The 19780-nt window shown below is 44.1% G+C and overlaps 1 protein-coding gene across 1 annotated transcript in view; it reads left to right on the plus strand.

Annotated features, from left to right (window-relative positions):
• Nucleotides 1-4922: 4922 nt before the first annotated feature.
• NOX3 (NADPH oxidase 3) overlaps nucleotides 4923-19780 on the plus strand; it is a 543543-nt gene continuing 528685 nt past the window's right edge. The window contains exon 1 of the mRNA XM_069234670.1: nucleotides 4923-5030. Within this exon, the coding sequence (XP_069090771.1) occupies nucleotides 4986-5030 (45 nt within the window). The 5' untranslated portion in view covers nucleotides 4923-4985. The remainder of the gene's footprint in view (nucleotides 5031-19780) is intronic.

Genomic DNA, 19780 nt, shown 5'->3' on the forward strand with positions numbered 1-19780 from the left:
ACAAGTGTAGTGTGTGCAGAATCACTAGGAGAGTAAGAATACAGTAAAGGTAAGTAAATTACCCCATCCCAGAGCCCAGAAAAGCAGGAGTAAAGTACTGCAATTTTCCTTAGGACACACTACACCTCAAGATATTGATTATTGCAGTGACCAACCAAGTCTGCAAACAACAACTGTTGGATTCCTGGACCTAAAGACTTGCAAAAGAACGGGACCAAGTCCAGAAGTCAAAAGAAGTTCCAGGAAGGACACAAGCCCCTGCCAAACCAGAGAGGGTGCAAAAGAAGAGTCCCTGGTTGGACGAAGACTGCAGGAATGCATCCTAGGAAGATGCCAGCAGGTTCCTGCGTGATGCAAAAGATGTACGACGGCATGAAGATGGATGCAAACGTGATTTTGTGTTGGAAGTCACCAACAAGCCTTGGTTACGACCAATGGGCGTTTTGTGGCAAAATGGCGCTGGCTGGACCCAGGAGGGACCTGGGGGCCTCAACTCTCTGTGAGGAGGAAGAGGGAGCTCTCGGCACTTTAGAGAGCCTTCAGGATGCCAGACAGCACCCACGGGAGTAAATTATTTATGAAAATGTACTATATTTTCCTAAATTGGTGTGGATTTTTTCTTGTGTTGTGTTTCAATTTTTTACTGTTTGAAGTGCTGCATAAATACTTTACACATTGCCTCTAAGTTAAGCCTGACTGCTCGGTACAAAGCTACCAGAGGGTTGAGCACAGGTTATTTGGGGATTTTCTTGTGACTTCACCTTGACAACGATTGTGTTTGCTGATTGAGTAGGGTTTCACCACCCCCACCCTTAACCAGTACCCCAATTTCTTACAGCTCCAAATCTAGATCTTTTTGTGAACATCCAGAGCCACAAATGAGGATTCTGCACAGGGGAAATACCTTTCAGATAGCATGATTTGAAATTGTGGCTTATACCATTCCTCAGCTTCCAGTGATACCGAAAGTCAAAAGCAAGATGAAATGATAATCAAACTGTCTCATTCTAATAGTACCAGTGTGACCCAGATAATACTGGTACACAGAGCTACTTCTCTTTTCAGAGCAGGACCATATTCCTCTCAGGCTACTAACACTCTCTTAACCCTACAGAGAGGCCAAGTTCTTCATCCTGTCGCGTTGGCTCTCATTATCCTAAATGAGACTACTGGATTTCTAGGTAGCAGGAACGTTCACGGTGTGGGGGACTGAGTCTGACCCACTTGGAAGGACCTCTGTCTCCCTAAATCTGGTTTTGCTCCGGCTAACTAGCAGTGCCTCATCTCTCCCAAGGGGAAGGGATGATTGGGCATCCGAGCACATGACATCTTTAGAACTTCTCAGGGAAGTCGTGGTCACTCAGATCCAAACCAGCTCTCTCATTTACAGTATGATCTCATATACAAATGACAAAGGCAGTTGAAGTTTTATATACTGTTTTAATAAAACGACTGCATTTTAGATATTAAGGCGTGAGCCGCAATAACCAGAACCATACAACACAGTAGGATTGAAATAGTCACTAGGAGAGTGAAACATAGGAATAACGCTATCATGGTGTTAATAAATTCTACTCTCTCTTAGTTAGTTCTATTTCGAGCCCAGCATGTTAAGCTTCTAACTTGCCTTTTAGATTCCCTGGGAAGCCATCAACCCTCATACCTGAGCAAAGGCCTGTGATCTGGTTCAGCATCTGCAACGAGGCAGTCAGCGTCTAGTTGTGGTTCCCTGGTCGGAATCTCCCTCTTCCTTCTTTTAGGACAAGGAAGTGTTTTTATAACTAACATGTCAGTGTGATCACAAAATGTCCCTGCGCAAGAATGCCAGAGACTAAACTCCTACCACGTCTATCGGCAATGTACCAGACTGTATCCTTGACTGAAGCACAGAGTGAACAAGAATGTGTTATTGAAAACTCCAGTGCTGAAGTAGGCTAAACAGTGTGATCTAAAAAATAAAACAAGACCGTAGAACTGGCTATTTGAAAAATAATAGTACGAAGCTGAATAAAAAGCATTTAGAGCAAAGTGCACAGAGGCTCTATGCTGCGAGCAAAGGAATAAAATACATCCAGGGCAAAGTGCACGAAGGCCTAAAGCCTAAAGCTAACGCGCAAAGGATACATAAAACTGACCACACTACAATCCGAACCCAAATTCTTTCAAATTATCAACCTTGTTCCTGAAAACAATGAATATTTCTCTCAAATAGTCTGGAAGGTTGCAGAATAATACCCCACAAAGGCAGAGCAAAATCAACAAACAAAGCATATGGAGCCAAATGGAAATACTTTTGTACATGGTGTTCCAATCACATTATTCATTCTTTATGTTCCCCATCTGAACAGACTCTTACATACTTCCTTCGCTTAGTTTGTTTAGGCCTTTCCCAGGCTTCAATCAAAGTTCATTTGGAGGCAATGTAATGGTTTTAATAGCTGGCTAATCAATTGTCCTTACGGTTAAATAGAATTGTTAAAGGGGTTCTCAAAAGGTTTATTCTGTACATACCCTTAAACGGCTCTATGTTTGACTTTGAAGCTAGACAGGTAAGCAAATTTCAGGCCTTTACCATCAAGGAACAGTACATGCAATTCTGGGATGACAGAGCCATTCTAAGGAGAAACCTGTATTTTGTTTCCCAAAGTCCCAAATCACTTTAACCTTGGCAAACTGGTTGCGCTAAAGACTTTAAAAAAATAAATCCTAAGGATACAGTGGAGAAAGCTCTATATAGGCTTAAGTAAGACAATATTGCAGGTTTTACATTGAGAGAGCACAACATTTCAGAAAATCTGCTAAGCTTTTAATTGCATACACCCCCCCACCAGAAAGGGGTAAGCTATTTCTAAACAACGTGTGGCACATTGGGTGTCTTCAACTATGATCTTCTGTCATGAAAAGGCAGGACGCTCTTTAGAATGAAAGATCAAGTCACATTTCACAAGAACTATACCAACTTTCAATGCTTTGTATGCAGGTGCACTTGTGCCACACATCTGCAATTCTATGGCATGAAATGACAGGCACAAATTTCCTTGACACTTCTGCCTTGACTCAACAGTAAATATTAATAAGCAGTAGGACATACCTTCTATACGCATTTTAACAGTTTTCCTTCCATCAACTATCTGTAGTTTTTTTAAGAATACATATATCTATAGATTTATATGGGATCCACTTTCTTCCTCAATGCAGGCTCATCTCTAACAGGATTTAACCTCACTCTCGAGCTAAGAAATTCTGTTGGTGATGCGAGGAAGACACAGGAGATCTTCCCCACATGTTCTTTCCATGCAAAATGATGTGTCAATTCTGGACAAAAATCAAAAATATTTTATGGCACAATATAAATTGACTTTCTCTTAACCACCCTGGGACTCCAGGCTCATCCCCAAGCAACTCTTCTAGACCTGCATACATCATCACTAGTTGACCTACTCTTATCTCTAGGTACCAAAACAATCCTTCCTGACTGGAAATCAACGTCTGTTAGCTCCTTTGATAAGTGGTGGAACTTACTCTGCTCCATCAGGAGTGTGGAGAACACTTTATATTCCGGCCTACACGCCTCCCCCAGCCCGAGGTGACTTTGGGATGCTCTTGACACACTTCCACATGAACACAAACATAAGCACCCCCATTGCCCGTCTGAAGTCTTATTAAGGGAATAATCCTCCTCTGCCCCTGGTAGCCATTCTATCCTTCCACCCCTCCCTGTCTATTCCGTACTTTCTCTACCGCTTCCCTTCTTTTCTTCCTTCACCTTCCTCTTTAGACCAGCGGACTAGTATCTGAGATAGACTCTGTCATACAAGTTTTACATATTTGTATGTGTACAAATATGTATTTATATAGATGTTTATATCTGTAAATGAGGAGTATGAGCGTACATACTGAAATGACATGTTTATATTACCTTTGTTCAATTCTCAGGTCGTATTATCGCACTGTTGTTCCTTCTGCCATATTGTGTGGACTGATGGAGTGTAATGCATGGTTGGCTTTCAGCTTCTTTTTCCTTTCCTGTCTGTTGTCAAAACTATCTAAAATTTTAAAAAAAGAAATCTGAGGTAGGTGACCAATGAAGCGGGTGGTGTTGACTCACCTGTTTCCTAAGTGCTTGAATTTGGGTTATTTTTAAGAGATGTGCATAAATAATCAAAGTGACCACTTTAATTTGTAACACTCAATTTTGCATTGTACTGTTTACTTAAAAATTACCGTGAGACTCACATTTTGACGATGTGGATGATTCAAGGATGATACCAACACTCAAGAACCACAGCATGCAGGTAAGTGACTCGATTGTATAAGTAGCAGTATTTATCATTATTCTTAATAATATGTTTGTAGTAGTAGAAGTAGTAGCATTAGTAGTAGTAGCATTAGCAGTAGTAGTATAACATCCCAGCTAAACCCATTATTACCAAGTCTCCAAGGCACAACTCTTTGTACACAGAACAAACCACATGCGCCTTTTGTTTCCAGAACAGGCCCCAACTTATTAAAGAAAGCTGCTACTAGTTAAGGAAATGATAGGGGGAGAAGGCTAAAGGTTATCGAATGAAGAAGAACTTTGAGACGTCGTTTTTTTTCTTTGTTGGCTTTTGCGGGAAGAGCTGCAGAGTCGTGGCAGCGCCTGTGACTTCGCTTTGATCAGGCTCATTCACCGAAATGAAAAAAAAGTCATAGAAAATCTCCTCCTATGAGTTAGTGTGTGCGATGTGGGCCACAGAAAGGAATTTCAGTGATGACACAGGCTTCCTTTTTCTTGGTCACCTGGCATGTCAGCTCAGTGATGTTCTTTTGGCAGGAGGTCATTAATTAGAAAATTCCTAGGAAGAGAGGGGGAGAGGGCGGGGGAGAGAGACATGGATAAAACCGATGATTCTCTGAAAAAGAGCCTAAAGTACAACAAAGGTCGGCAGGACACGGACTCCGAGGGATTGCAAATCAAGCACCTCTGCTCCCCAGCATCCACCATGGGATACTGGTGTCTGAATGAAAGCCTTAGTGTAGGGCTGGTGGTGAGTATCCGGCTTTAATGTCATTTCTTTCACGATGACATAGCTCAGGTGAGTTATGCCCCTGCAAAGATCTGTGGCCAACCGTACGTTTCCAGGGATGGCCCCCAGGGGGGTGGCTCGGCTTTTATCCTTCTTATGTTATAAAATGAGTTCTATAATGAAAATGGTTAATAAAACAGCAAGTTAAATACGGTGATGCGAGCCCATGAGATGCATGAAAATAGTTTATTTTTTGTTTGGCTATGTTTTGATTGCCCATTTTCCTGTAAAACGTGATAAAAGTAAAAAATTTAGATGCAAAAAAGATGTTACTGAACAATGCGCCATTATTTTATAATGCCAGTTGCAACTAAGTGTATACTTTAGTTACCTTAAGTGTGTAATACATTCACAGTCGTATATTCAGTACCTGGACCGTTGTTGTTTCTTTGAGCCAGTGATATTTTACACATTCAATGCAAGGTTACACTTTCATCGCCTTCGGGTTGTTTTACATTTTCAAACTTTCGTTTTTGATCTGCTCATTCATTCCGAATGTGACTGCCCTTTCTGCATTTCTCAGGATATTCATAAACCAGAGTCGTCTTGCACTGGCACCAATGCAGTCTTTGTAATCTGGAAACGTCTGTGCTAAATTTAGCCGCCATTACAATCTATGTAATAAGTAGTCAGATGCACTAGGATCAGCCGGCAAAAGTGTTCAATAGGCACCTCCTGCAGAAGTACATGTCGCCTCCATCTCTTGGTCTGGGTTGCATTCCACTTTGGGCTAAGATAGATGTTCATTCTTCCGAGGCTGATAAAATAAGTGATTCTGAGTTGGTCGGTGGGGATATTTCCCTTTCGTGCTGTACTCTACCACAGTGTGTAGTTTTGCTTTGTAAATGATTTTGCCATGTATGAAGTGATGGCTTTAGGTGACGCCTGGTGCGACAATCTTTTTAGGTGTCCGCCATAACTTCACTACCACTAGGCAAAAGTGTCCCTCATCTCTCCATAGCCCCTCTCTCAAATGCATTTCATTTGTCTTAAATTGATGGTAAAGGTTGGCTTTACTAATCCACCCAGCTATCTGCATAAAATACCGCTCTGTTCTTTGCAGCAGGCATATTAACCCGCTGCGCTACTTTATGGCGAGTTAAATCTGCCACTGGACAAAAGTCCAACACTCTCTCTAGCAGGAACGTTAATTACAAGCGTTATCTTCACATTTATATTGCCGCACGAAAGCTAGTCGCACAAGGAACTCTGTAGCAGGTACTTTTAAATTGAATGTTATTGCTAAATACAGCCCCCCCCCCCCCCCCCCATCGGTCAATGCTCCCCCCTCCAAATCAGCGCCCAGTGCAGCCCCACCGGTTCCACCGCCCTGAAGCTGTCCCTGGGTGCTGGCACTGCAAGGGATCGCCTGGCTTGTCATTCCGACAGTAATCCTGTGCTCAGATTGGCATTCACTAACCTACAGGGAAACTAGGGTTGACCCGGCAGCATTCTGGCACCGTGCTCTGTCTTTACTCCCGCAGGGTACAGCACAGGTGGTGACCGTGATACAGACGAGAAGAGAGGAATGCGTGAACACTTCATTACACAACAATGCACTCAGTTGTGCTACTCATCGAGCGATCTGAAGTAACTATATTGTTGCACGCAGTGCACTACAATACTACACATGTAAATAAAATAAACAAACATGAAGAGCGATAAAGTGGTTTCTGCAACACCATCTCCTCAACTGCAACACGCACACACCACTCCCCTCCTCTCCCCACACCCCTACGAGGAAGTGAGCGAGACAGGGCTTTACGTGAACCAGGTCCCTTCGGGTCTCAGACCTGTTAGTGATTAAAAACAGACATTGAAACGGGTCCCTATCGGACCCTATATTCATGTCCATAACTTTACTGTCAAATTACATCGATTGATTTCTGAACACTGAATGTAAAAAAAAAAACATTAAGGTAATCCACGTCAGCGATTTACTTCCTGTTTATATTTCACGTTTTACTTACTCCTGCAACAAAGTAACAGTTGGGTGGCGCACTGTGGGGGTCACCAAAATTTCGTTGACATGTTGAAGTCACGTTCTTTGCTACATAGGCCATACCCATGTTGGAAACTACCCTTCCACGCACAATTTTTGCATCCCACTTAAAGCCCTGGAGAGAGAGATTGGGCTCTTTCACCCGTGTGTTCATTCTCCCGCCATGACAGTAAAGGATATTATGCATGCCTCCTGAGATTATTCCATGCCTACTTCAATTATTCACTACACATTGGATTATATTGCCAGTGAAATAAGTTTCTCCAGCATTTCCTCCCTTGCAAAAATTCAATTTGAAAAGTTTACTCAGATCAGTGAATACCTTCCTTACTAACATAGCCGCCAGATGTAGGGTGCTTCAGCACCCCCAAGATAATCATGCTGGAGTTCAGAAGGTGCATAAACAATAACGATGCTTTAAAACTTTACTTTCATGTTATCACATTTGCTGTGGGTTCAGAGACTGTGCTCAGATTTCAGGTTATATCTTCTGACAAATTGCTGCTTATTCTTTTAACATGGAGATTAGTGTTTAGTTTTATTTCCTTGACTGCAAGTTTAGAGGATTTTGTAAAGTGAATGATATGACAATATTTCTGGGGTACAGGCAGGAGTGGATCTAGGCGCGTGGCAGGGGCGGGATGGCACAGAGGGGTGGAGAAAAATTCATAATAAAAAAAAACTTGCCTGTATCCGCCGCCGCCACATCTGCACAGCTCCTCTTTCCTTTCGTGCAGGCACAGGCTCCCAGCCTCCCCTGCGGCCAATCTGAACACTGCTGTCATGCTGCTGGCAGCATGACAGCAGCGTTCAGATTGGTCGGAGCACCAAGCCAGGGTGCCCCCAGGCAGACTGGGAGAGTCTGCCTGCTCTCTCCAACCCGGCAAAGCAGTGCAGGGTTGGACAGAGCTTAGTGCGCATGTATGTTTGGCCAGACTGAGACGGCCGGCCAAACATACATGCGCACTGAGGCTGTGCTCCTCACAGCCCGTGGCCCAGACCCTTCTACAATACAACAATATTAAACATAGTTTATTATTGTTGTATTGTAGAAGTTTGTCAGCTGCTGCTGCTGCTGGCTGGGGGCGATGCTCCTCCACCCTAACGGAGGAGCTGCCCTGGGTACAGGGAGTGTGAAAGGAAAGGCTGTATGATGTGAGTTTTTTCTAAATCACAATATTTAAGTATCTGTAAAGTAACTGTGTAAATAGTTTAAAACATAGCAACATAAATCTAGCACATTTTTTGTAAGTGTAAGATGTGATGGAAACAAACATTTTAATCAGACCATAACAAATCCACTTCTCTTGGTGATTTGCGAATGGTAAATATTTGCTGAAAAACGATTCCCCATTTTATAATTTGTGTGCTATATAGCTTTATTAGAAAAACTGCATGTCAGTGAGAATTTTGTGTCCATTTCAATGGAAAATATGCTGCCTCTAAATGACGGGGAATTATACAACATGCTTTAGTAATATAACAGTGTGCTCCAAAATGCACCACCAGAAACCCAACACACCCTAACCACTCTCCTCCGGAATGGGTGTGACTCTTTTGCTACACTTATTCTTTGAGGTACACTTTGATTTCACACAGTTGCTATGACTTCAGCGAGGTAACACTGATGCCAGCACCCCACTCTGGAAATCGTTCCAGCACCACTGCTTACTAGCGTGACTTTTGCCATTAATCCACTGAAATCTTAACAGATTTGAATCGCTGTAGCAACTCAGAAAATCTGGTATTTCGTATGTCATCATACTCCATGTCCCCAACGGAAAATCCAGTTGGCATTATGGGCAAGCAGTGATTTTAAGATTTGTTACTTCCCTTGCACTCCACAAGAATGTTAATTTCTCTCAGCATCTTTGGGAAGTCAACAAAACAGTTTTGTACCTTCTTGGTGATTTTCATGACCTAAAATAATCATTCTTTGTTCACACCTAACAGGAAGTACAATTGTTTGCCCACTTACCAAAAATCACTCTTCCAAGGTAAATCTTCACTTATTTTATGTATGGTTTGTAATTTGCCAGACAACTACTGACTGGCAAGCCATCCCGCAGATAAAGTATTCTTGAACCTTCTTGCTGCCTGTTTTGCCATCACAATGGCACATTCATCCAAAACAGAACAAACCAAGGGGCAGATTTATGAAAAGTGGCACTGCACTGAGTGCAGAGCCACTTTTCCTGCGCCCCTTAGCCCTCCCTACCGCCACCATGTGTGCCCCGTGTTTAAAATACAGCGCACCATGGCACAGGGTAGGGGGCAATAGCATCATTTTTCATGACGCTATTGCCCCCTACTCTGTAGGAGTAGCACCAAAATATTGGCGCAACTCCTGCAGAGTACATAGGGCCACATTCTAAAGAATGGAAGGCTCTTGAGCAGGCGTTAAAAGTGCCGTAAAAAATGACTTAGGGAAACCATTTTTCTGGCTTCCCTAACGGGGAAAGGCCCCCTTTGCATACATTTTGCCTGGCTCAGGCATAATGTAGTGCAAAGGGTTAGAGACCCCTGTAAATAAGGCGTGGGGATTTCGGCCTCGTTGTGCCACATTAACGTTAAAAACAATGACGTTAATGTGGCACCAAGTGTAACTCTCCCACCAAAGTAAAAGCCACCTCATTCTGCAAACATTTGTCACACAGTTCTTCAGAGTTACTCGCTGGTAATCCAGACGTATGCTCATGTTCCACATAATCAGTGGTATGCTTGAACTTTTGCTGCCAACTTGCTGTGAGAATTCTATCTTCTCCTGGTGACAAACATTGACAAGGGATTCAACGTCCATTTGCATTATTAATTTTGCACCCACATACATTTTTTTAAATCATCTACCACTCCTGGCCTTACCGGTAATTCTCATGCTACGATAATAATCGTCATAGTCTATAGAGATGATAAGTGGCTTAATAGCTAGATCTGGCGACTTCGCAACCTGTGGAGTCAGGTCTTGAATCCAGTCACCACTCTGTGAGTTTGGACAAAGTCTGTGTCTAATCTGTGTGTCTAATCCACACTTAATGAACACAACTAAGATCGTCTCCCAGCTTTTCCATGTAATGTACAGCACTCCTTTGTTTCCCAGCTAAATTCGTACTATTTAAAATACTAGCAAGTCGATAAATGACAACGCCGTTACAGATTCTATATTTGATGATACACCAGCAATGCCTAGTTCATTCACCAAGCAAGCTGAGGGGCACATCTTAACATTTTAAAACACACCTACAGAAAGGGGGCTTCTCGATTTTTGGACCAGATTTTGTAGTTTACTTTCACTTTCCAGCACAATAACACCTCAGCAAATCCTTGCCAGTTTGGGGATTCATTTATGACTGACAAACTATTCGAGTCTACTGGTTTAATATTTAAATTTCATAAGTGCATGTTGCATCTTAAACTTCTTCCCAGCGGCATAAGGGAAACGGTGGGACCCCCTGCAGAATGTGAGGAGCCCCGCACCCCTGTCTCCCATATCTCACAGATATTCATCGGCCTTGGGCTAAATGGACCCCCTCTTGAAGGGTTGGGCCGTTGGGTTTCCCCCCACGCACCGCAATGGATGCAGGGTGCTTTAAGCCCCGGCATCCTCCACACTTCACATCTGCACCTTTGGTTTATACTAATTTGCTTCATGTCTGTATTTTTGTTTTTGGTATTTGCCCGGTCAGTTTATCACAATTAGTTTGTTGAAAACATTGCCTGTTTTCATTTACCTTAGGGGTCAGCATCTGTGTGTCTGCTCCAAGACTATCAAAGTATTTTAGTGGAAAAGGCTGTCTCGTTTAGCGCCGAGCCGTGAAAGCTACAGTTTGAGAGAGTGAGCGATAACTCCCAGAGGAAGCACACTCGAGTCAAAATTGCCTCGAAGTGTTGAGGCTGCAAGGTGTACTTCAGATGCAAGTGAAGCCTGTCTACTTAACAACATTAGAGTATTCGTTGATGGAAATGAGAGCTTCCTGCACCAGTGTGCATCTTTATGCTTGGAATATGAATTAGTGAAGGCTACGTTCTCATCAAAATTTTGATTCTCTGCAAGAACTAATCATGAAGGTCCCAGCTGTGTGAACGTGATTTTAAGGCAAGGCGCGGAGGCCCGTATAAGGCTGTACCCTTCTCAACGTTGTTTCCCCTCTTCATGCAGCCACTGTGTTTTTATTACCTCTCCACATCTACCAGGGAACCCGGAAATATGAAAGCTCACTTTTATATGGACTGAGACAGCAGAGCAAGGGAGCCCTCCTAGAGAGATTGTCTGCTTAATCTCGCTAACCAGATTTTTAGAGCTAGGCCAGCATCATTTCTAGTGATAGGACAATACATTTTACCTTTCTCCTTCAAGGGGCAGGGTGGCTTTCAGCATGCCATGGTTGAAAGGTTCTACTAGTCGCTCCAAACCACTTTATTATGTGTAAATTAAGAGTGAAAGGTACACTGTGTGAATTTCACAGCATAGGTGTGCAGCATGTGTGTGCATGTTTGGCATAGTGCAGGAGCGACTTCAGTTTGGGTTCTGTGTGTGTATTAGGTTATTTAAGATGGTGGAGGGTTTTGTGCAGAACTTCCTAGGTCTCTGCTAACTCGGGACTCTGCACCTCTGCATTCCTTCCCTTCCAAGCGATTTTATGTCCTGGGGGTGGGATGTCAGAAAAATCCCACCGTAGTTCGCCTGCAGTCCTCCTGCCTTATCTGCCACCCTAACGAATACTACCCTTCACTAACCCCTGCCCTACCGTCCCTACCCTGCCCTAGCCATTAACTTACCCTAACCACCACCACGACCACTGTAACCACCATCACTAACAACTTGTTGCTTCTGACCGCGTCCTCCGTGATCTTTAGCCTCACCCTTTGGGTTGCTTCCACACCCATTTCCTTTTTGCTTCCCCCACTCACTCCAAAAAATAGTTTGGCACAACCTTTTTTAAATTTACCAATCCAACCTGGATAAGTAAATATATAGAAAGAAAACCCCCGAGCATTTCATAGGGGTGTTCATGCATAGTTCACGCACCTACAAACTGACACTGTGGCTGTGTCATAGCACCTCTTTTGGGGGTTCCTCTTTAGCCATGCTGTACAGCATCGCTAAAACCACTGGAAAAGGCAATTGTTTCAAAGGTGAGGCAATGTTTTCCAGAACTGTATAGAACTCTTCAAGGCAGTCATAGTCCTACATAGGTTTCCCTCTAGTAGTCCCATATCTCTGTGATCTATTTACATCACCAAGTATCTGGATGAGTGTGGTTTAAATGCAATATTATTTCTTACTCAGTCTGTGATGTCACTACCACTGGCTCAGTTTGGGAATGCACAGATCTTGTTCAGTTCTGATATATGACTAAAGAAATCCAGTGACGTAATAGATGCCCTGAGCCCTGTAGGCCACCCCGCATGAACAGTAAAAGTTTATCCACATATTATAATATATTGTGTATATTTTAGAACTGGCCCTTCTGCAGGGGCACCCCCAAACTTTTTGCCATCCTCCTTCTCTTTTTCTGACCTATTTTTTGCTGGCTTTAGGACTTTGCACATGTTACCACTGCTAATCAGTGCTAAAGTGCATATGCTCTCTCCTTAAAACATAGTAACATTGGCTCATACCCAATTGGCATACTTAATTTACTTGTAAGTCCCTCGTAAAATGCGCTGCACGTGCCCAGGGCCTGTAAATTAGATGCTACTAGTGGGCCTGCAGCACTGGTTGTGCCACTCACATAAGTAGCCCCTTAACCATGCCTCAGGCCTGCCATTGCAAGGCCTGTGTGTGCAGTTTCACTGCCACTTCGACTTGGCATTTAAAAGTACTGCCACACCTTAAACCCCCCTTTTTCTACAGATAAGTCACCCCTAAGGTAAGTCATAGGTAACCCATAGGACAGGGTGCTGTGTAGGTAAAAGGCAGGGCATATACCCATGTGTTTTATATGTCCTGGTAGTGGAAAACTCCTAAATTCGTTTTCACTACTGTGAGGCCTGCTCCTTTCATAGGTTAACATTAGGGCTACCCTCATATACTGTTTGAGGGGTAGATTCTGATCAGAAAGGGGTAAACAGTCATGTTTAGTATGGCCAGAATGGTAATACAAAATCCTGCTTATTGGTGAGATTGGATATTATATTACTATTTTAGAAATGTCACTTTTAGAAAGTGAGCATTTCTCTGCACTTAAAATCCATCATTGCCTTACAGCCTGCCTCCAATTCACGTCTGGGCTGGTTGATAGTTCCCTTGTGCATTTCACCCAGATAACCACAAACACAGGATACTCAGTCACACCTGCACTCCTCTGCATACTGAATGGTTCTTCCTGGGCTGGAAGGGTGGAGTGACCTGACACTTACATTTCAAAGGCTAGTGGCCTGCCCTCACACAATGGACTGCCAAACACCCTACTGGGACCCTGGCAGACAGACATCTACTGAAAGGGGAACTTGTGCACTTTAAAACCACTCTTTGGAGTCTCCCCCACTTCAAAGGCACTTTTGGGTATACAACCTGGGACCCTGACCCCACCAACTCAGACACTTCCTGGGACAGACAATCTGAACCAGATCCTGCAACCTGCCAAGAAGAGCTGCCTGGCTGCCCAAAGGACTCACCTGAACTGCTTTGCTGTGAAGGACTGCTTCCTTGCTGTTACCCTGCTGCCTGGCCTCTATCTCTGCTGAGAAGTGCTCTCCAAGTGCTTGGATTGAGCCTGCCTCCTGTTCCTGAAGTTTCAGGGCCAAAAATACTTCTATTCTTCAAGGACACTTTTTGTGCTGTGAAAATCAACACACAGCCTGCCAGAATCGACGCACAGCCTGCCCAGCGGTGAAAAGAATCGGCGCATCACCGAACTGGAACGACGCAGCCCAGCTCCCCGAGTGGAGATCGACGCAGCGCCTGTGTTGCAACTGGAACTTCAACACACAGCCCGACCGGATCAACGCACAACCGAGCCGGAACGACGCAGTTCGACTTCCTGCATGACTAATCGACGCAGCACCTGCTGTTCAACAGAAACGCCAACGTATTGCCATACCGTATGAATATAGCACCTGTGACTTCGTCCTGCACGCTCAGGATTTCCATGCATCGTCCCTGGGCATCAAAAGACCCAGCATCGTAGTGAGGATCCAAGACTGTGCGCCGGAAATCGACGCAAAGCCCTTGCAGAGTGGGAAGGTTCGACGCATCATCTATGCGCATTAGGAAATCCAACGCACACCTTCCTTTTTCCACCATCTCCTCCTCTGCAGTCTTCATGCATGTAATTTTGACGCATACCAGGTACTTTGTGCACACAAGAGGCATTTGTTTATTCTTAAAGACTTAAGACTCTTCATTGCAAAAATGATATTTCAACTGGTGCTTACCAAATCTGGATTGTTTTGATCTTAATTTACTCAGATAAATATCTTATATTTTTCTAAATCTGTGTGCTGTATTTTTGTGGTGTTTTCACTGTGTTATTGCTTGATTTATTACACAAATACTTTACACATTCCCTTCTAAATTAAGCCTGACTGCTCAGTGCCAATCTAGCAGAGGGTGGGCACAGGATGATTTAGATTGTGTGTGACTTATTCTGACTAGGATTGTGGTCCCTACTTGGACACGGGTGTATACATCTGCCAACTAGAGACCCCATTTCTAACAGTATATCATTCATCTATGGGATGCCCCTTTCATTGCCTGTTTTTCTCTTCTAGCCGGCCAATGCTTCTATCACCACAGCAACTAGCATCAGCAACAGAGGACAAGACTGTGGCATCCCCTTGTCTATTCAATGTTAAGCGGATATCATTCTTCCCATGCAAACCCTGGCTGTTGAGCTGATATAGAACTGCTTCATCCATTGAATAATGTTGGCACCAAATCACAATATTATTCAGCACTGAAATCTAATATTTCCAACAGGGAGTGTGTGTAATAAATTGGGTTACGGTTGAGGGGGATAAAACCCCACTCAAACAGGGAGCACTGTCCTTGTCAGGGTGAAATCACAAGCCCAGTATAATTTAACCTGTGCTCAGCCCTGTGGTAATTTGGCACAGAGCAGGTAGGCTTAACTTAGAGGCACTATGTACATAGTACTTCAAAGAGTAATAAGGTGAAAACACAACGCAAGGAAAAATTCCACACCAGTTTAGAAAAAATAGAGTAAACTATACTAAATCCTTTAAGAGCAAAATGACAAAAATCCAATCAGTAGAACGGGAGATATGCATTGTTAAATATTTAAGTGAAAATAGCGCCAAAAAGCACAAACGCCAACTGTGGATATCTGGTCATGCTGGACCGGGACAAAGTCATATGTTCAGGCTGACCGCAATGGAGCACAGGCCAGCTTCAGGGATCCATTAAGGCCCACTGAAGAGTTGTGGAGTCCAGTGTCCAGGATGTGTCCTGCAGCCGAGGCGATGTACCGTCCAGGTCAAAGATGTGTCTCTCTGCATCAGTTCTGTGGTGCTGCACAACTGCAATGCAAGGTCCTGCACTATTGTTGAGGAGGCCATCAACGAGGGAGGCTTGCAAAGCAAGAGCCTGCATCGAGGGTGCATCATGCAGTGGTGGTTCCGATGAGACTGCGGGCTGTGAGGGCGATGCAAAGTCCTTGTGCTAGGAAAGTCAACACAGCAGAGGCAATGCATTGGTTCTGCTTGTTGTGGGCCTCACAGAAGAGGAGATGCTTCAGTTCTGCTGGGTCCACAGATGGCCTGCCAGAGCACCCTCTCGCCACTTCCAAGGGTTCAAGACAGGGGTGGCACCACTTGGCAGGGTGCGACTCACAGATTGCAGAGTCCAGGTGCTAGATAGAAGGTTGTTGAAAGCCTATTATATCCTTGAGGCTTCTGATAAGGAGGCCAGCTAACTAGCAATTGGAGCCACTCTTGGGTCCTGGGTTTAGTGATGCAGGTTCAGTCCTTCTCACCGACGCAAGAAGGTAGCAGTGCAGCAGGTCAACAAATCAGGTCAGCAGTTCTTCAGAGCAGCAGTCTAGCAGAGTTGCAGTCCTTCTCCTGGTAGAGTTCAGCGGTCAAGAGGTGTGCTGAAGAGTTGGTGTCTAAAGTTAAATATTTATGCCTAGTGCCCACTTTGAAGTGGGTGAAGCTTTCTGATGATTCCACAGAGGTACTTGGAATTTCCTGACTCCCTGTCCTGGCCCCAGATTTTATACGGTCACAATAGACTAGTGTCAAACCCCTTTGTTAGAGTGCCCAGGTAGGGCCACTGAGATGTGTACGTGTGATAGGTGACAGCTTCTAACCCTTGTTAGCTCAGAGTGGTCATTCTGGCCAAATCCTAGCCTCCCTTTGTCTCACTGTCTGGAAGAAATACATAAAGACAAATAGCCAACTACACCCAGTCATGTGACCCAGAGACAGGCTGCAGTCACTAAATGGCGAAGACAGGAAAAATGTCAACTTTCTGAAAGATCAATTTTTAACATTGTAATTTACTTCATCAATAAAAAGGGCTTTTAATTACAATTCTTTAGACACCAAACTCAAGTTATATACTTGCTCCAAATTGGAAGTTATAGCTTATAAAATGTAATAAGGTGACTCCAATGTTATCCTATGGGAGAGGTAGGCCTTGCAGTAGTGAAATATGAATTTAGGAGTTTTTCACTACCAGGACATGTAAAACTTAAAAGTACATTACAGCCTTTTGAATACACTGCACCCTGCCCTCTGCGCTGTGTAGGGCCTACTTTATGGGTGACTTAAATATATTAAAAAGGAAAGTCTGGGCCTGGCAAGAGGTTTAACTTGGCATGTCAAAAAGGCAGTTTAAAACTACACGCACAGGCTGCAATGGCAGGCCCGAGGCATGTTTAGGTGGGATATTCGAGTGAGTGGCACAGTCTGTGCTCCAGGCCCACTAGGAGCATTTATTTTACATGTCCCGCGTACATGTGACACCACTTTACTAGGGTCTTGCAAGTAAATTAATTGTGCCAGTTGGGTTTAAGCCAATCCCACCAGGTTTTAGGGAGTGAGCACAAGCACTTTAACAATGGTGAGCAGTGGTAAAGTGTTCAGAGCCCTAAGGCCAGCAAATACAAGATGAGCAAAAATAGGAGAGGTGAAGGCAAATGTTTTGGGGGAATACCACCCTATAACTGACAGGTGTAACAGCATGTGTTGGAAGTTGGTTTATTAGTAGGGGTTGGTAAGTACCCACTACTAGTAATAGGGCCAAAATCACAATCTAAGGTCCAGTCAAGGTCTCAGTAAATTAATCCCTTGTTCGGGTAGCTGGCATGAAGCAGACAGGCATAACTTAGGAGACAGGTGTGCAAAGCATTTAAAAACACCAGTACATTAAAGAAGTAAGACACAACACAATACAAATCCAGTGCCAATTTATGAAAATAGGAAATATTTTATCTTTAAAATGACATCAAAACAACAAAAATCCAATGCAGGGAATTATATATTTGATTTTTTTAAAGATTAAAAGTAAAACTATTGCTTAGAAGCAAATAGCGCAAATAGTTAAAAACGGTTGTGCTGGACCTGGACACATTCAAGAATTCCAGCTACCCGCGATGTAACATTTTTTCACTTACTTTCAGAAGTGTTTCTTGATACAGGAAAGTGGTCCAGAACCCCAATCCAATGTCCCAAAATCACAGAGTTGCTCCTTGGGATGTTGGGACAACAGTTCCCACAATACACCCAGCCAAATCCTTAAAAGTCCACTGAACGTTGTCCAGATGGGCTGTTCTGGCAGGAGCTGATGCAGGTGACTCTTGGTAGCTCCTTTATACCTGTTGCTTTCAGGGAGTCCACTCCTGAATTCTTTAGAAGCCAGGCAAAGTCTTTCTTGGGTTGAAGACCAAAGCATGCAGCACGTGCAGTCCTTAAGAGTGCCTACCTCGCTTGTGCAGTCCAAGAGTCCAGCAGGGCAGTCCTTCTTCTCCAATTATATCTTTTGGGTCTTTGGTGTCCACACCGCAAATCCAAGGGTCTAGAAGCCCTGAGATGGGCCTTGGGAGGTTGGAACTATGTTTCCCAGAATGCACCTGGGCAATTCCTTCAAAGGACACTGGAGGCTGTCCAGCTGGGTTATCTTGATGGAGATGGTGCAGATGCGGCTCTGTTAACCTGTTGCTTTCAGGGAGTCCACTCCTACACTTCTTGAAGCAAGGCAAAGTCCTTAGGGCTGTAGTTCCACAGTGTGCATTAGGTGCGGTCATCCAGAGTGCAGTTCTTTGAGAGTGCAGACAAGGGTTCCAGCAGGGAAGTCCTTGTTCTCTTTGCAGTTTCAGGCAGGGATCTGAGTTACTGGGCAACTCTTCCATATTTATTCAGTGGTCCTAGGATAGCAAGCACGGGGGCACCCCTGACCAATGGGGTGCAGGGTGCGACCCTCTGGGGTGACCACTTCCTGCAAAGTGTCGCAAAAATCAATTCCAGAAAGCACTATTTTCCAAAATCCAAGATGGACAATCTTTCTCCTGGAGGCTAAGATCTAGCTAAGCCATCCCACTGGTGTAGCTAATTTCCCTTAACAATTCCACTCCATCCCCTATGCTGTTCTTATTACTGGGGCTCCCATCTGGCTTGGGTGAAAGGAAGTAGGGGTGATCCTGTGTCCCGTCCTAAATGTAATTCCCTCTTTGAACACCAGTTTGGCTATCCAGCCCCCTTCCTGCCTTTTGCTCTGCAGCTAGCAGATCTCCACCCACCAGATGTCCCATTGTCTCAGTGCAGGCCACTTCACACCTCCTTAATGCAGCTTGACCCAGCCTGGCAGATGCTGGATTTTGGCTCAGCAGAAGTTCTATAATTTCTTTTCTGTGATAGTTATAATAAACCTTACAATGTCAAGTTGTTGGATTTGTTCAAGAATGGCATTTCTAGCTCGTTCCTAGCAATAATTATACTTTAATAACATTTTCCTTTGTTAGCCTATGGAGATAATGCACTACAATGGAGAAAACAAAATTGACAGCTGTTCCCTCAGCAGGTCATATAAAATATTTTATAGTTACAAGGCAACCTACAACTGGGGCACCTAGGGGAGACCATTAATTCCAAAGTCGAATTTGCATATACATTTTATTTAAACGCAGCCTGCAAGGCAGGGCTGGCTTTTAAATTGGCAGCAGGCCCCACAGCGGTGCACACTTACATGCATTAAATCCACTAGGCCTGTAATTCGACATGCCCTACCATATACTAGGGACTTACAACAGGTTGTCATGCCAGTGCTTAATTTGCATATACCTTTCAAACAGAGCACTGGCCCTTGGTCTTCTTTGCAGAGACCAGGGCCCAGTCAGAGTCAGAAACCACCAGTATCAGTCAAAAATGGGGGTAATCAGGGCGACACTCCCTCCAGACGAAAGGTGATGGGTCACTAACCTACACACTGGTAGTCCTCATCAGCTAAGTGGAAAACCTGAAAAGGCCATCAAGCATTGGCAAGGGCAGTCCCAGGTCTGTGTTCCACTATAAAGTCCATCCCCTGAAGGGAGATGGACCACTTCAACAGTTTAGGATTCTCTCTCCTCATCTGCACGAGCCATCTGAGAGGTCTGTGGTTGGTTTGAGCATGGAAGAGAGCACTAAACAGATATGGTCTCAACTTCTTCAGGGACCAGACCACAGCAAATGTTTCCTTCTCAAAGGTACTTCCTCTTTGCTCTCCGGGAGTAGTCACCTGCTAATGAAGGCAACTGGTTGATCTAGG

Source organism: Pleurodeles waltl, chromosome 5 (assembly GCF_031143425.1).
Source record: "Pleurodeles waltl isolate 20211129_DDA chromosome 5, aPleWal1.hap1.20221129, whole genome shotgun sequence".
Classification (NCBI taxonomy): Eukaryota; Metazoa; Chordata; class Amphibia; order Caudata; family Salamandridae; genus Pleurodeles; species Pleurodeles waltl.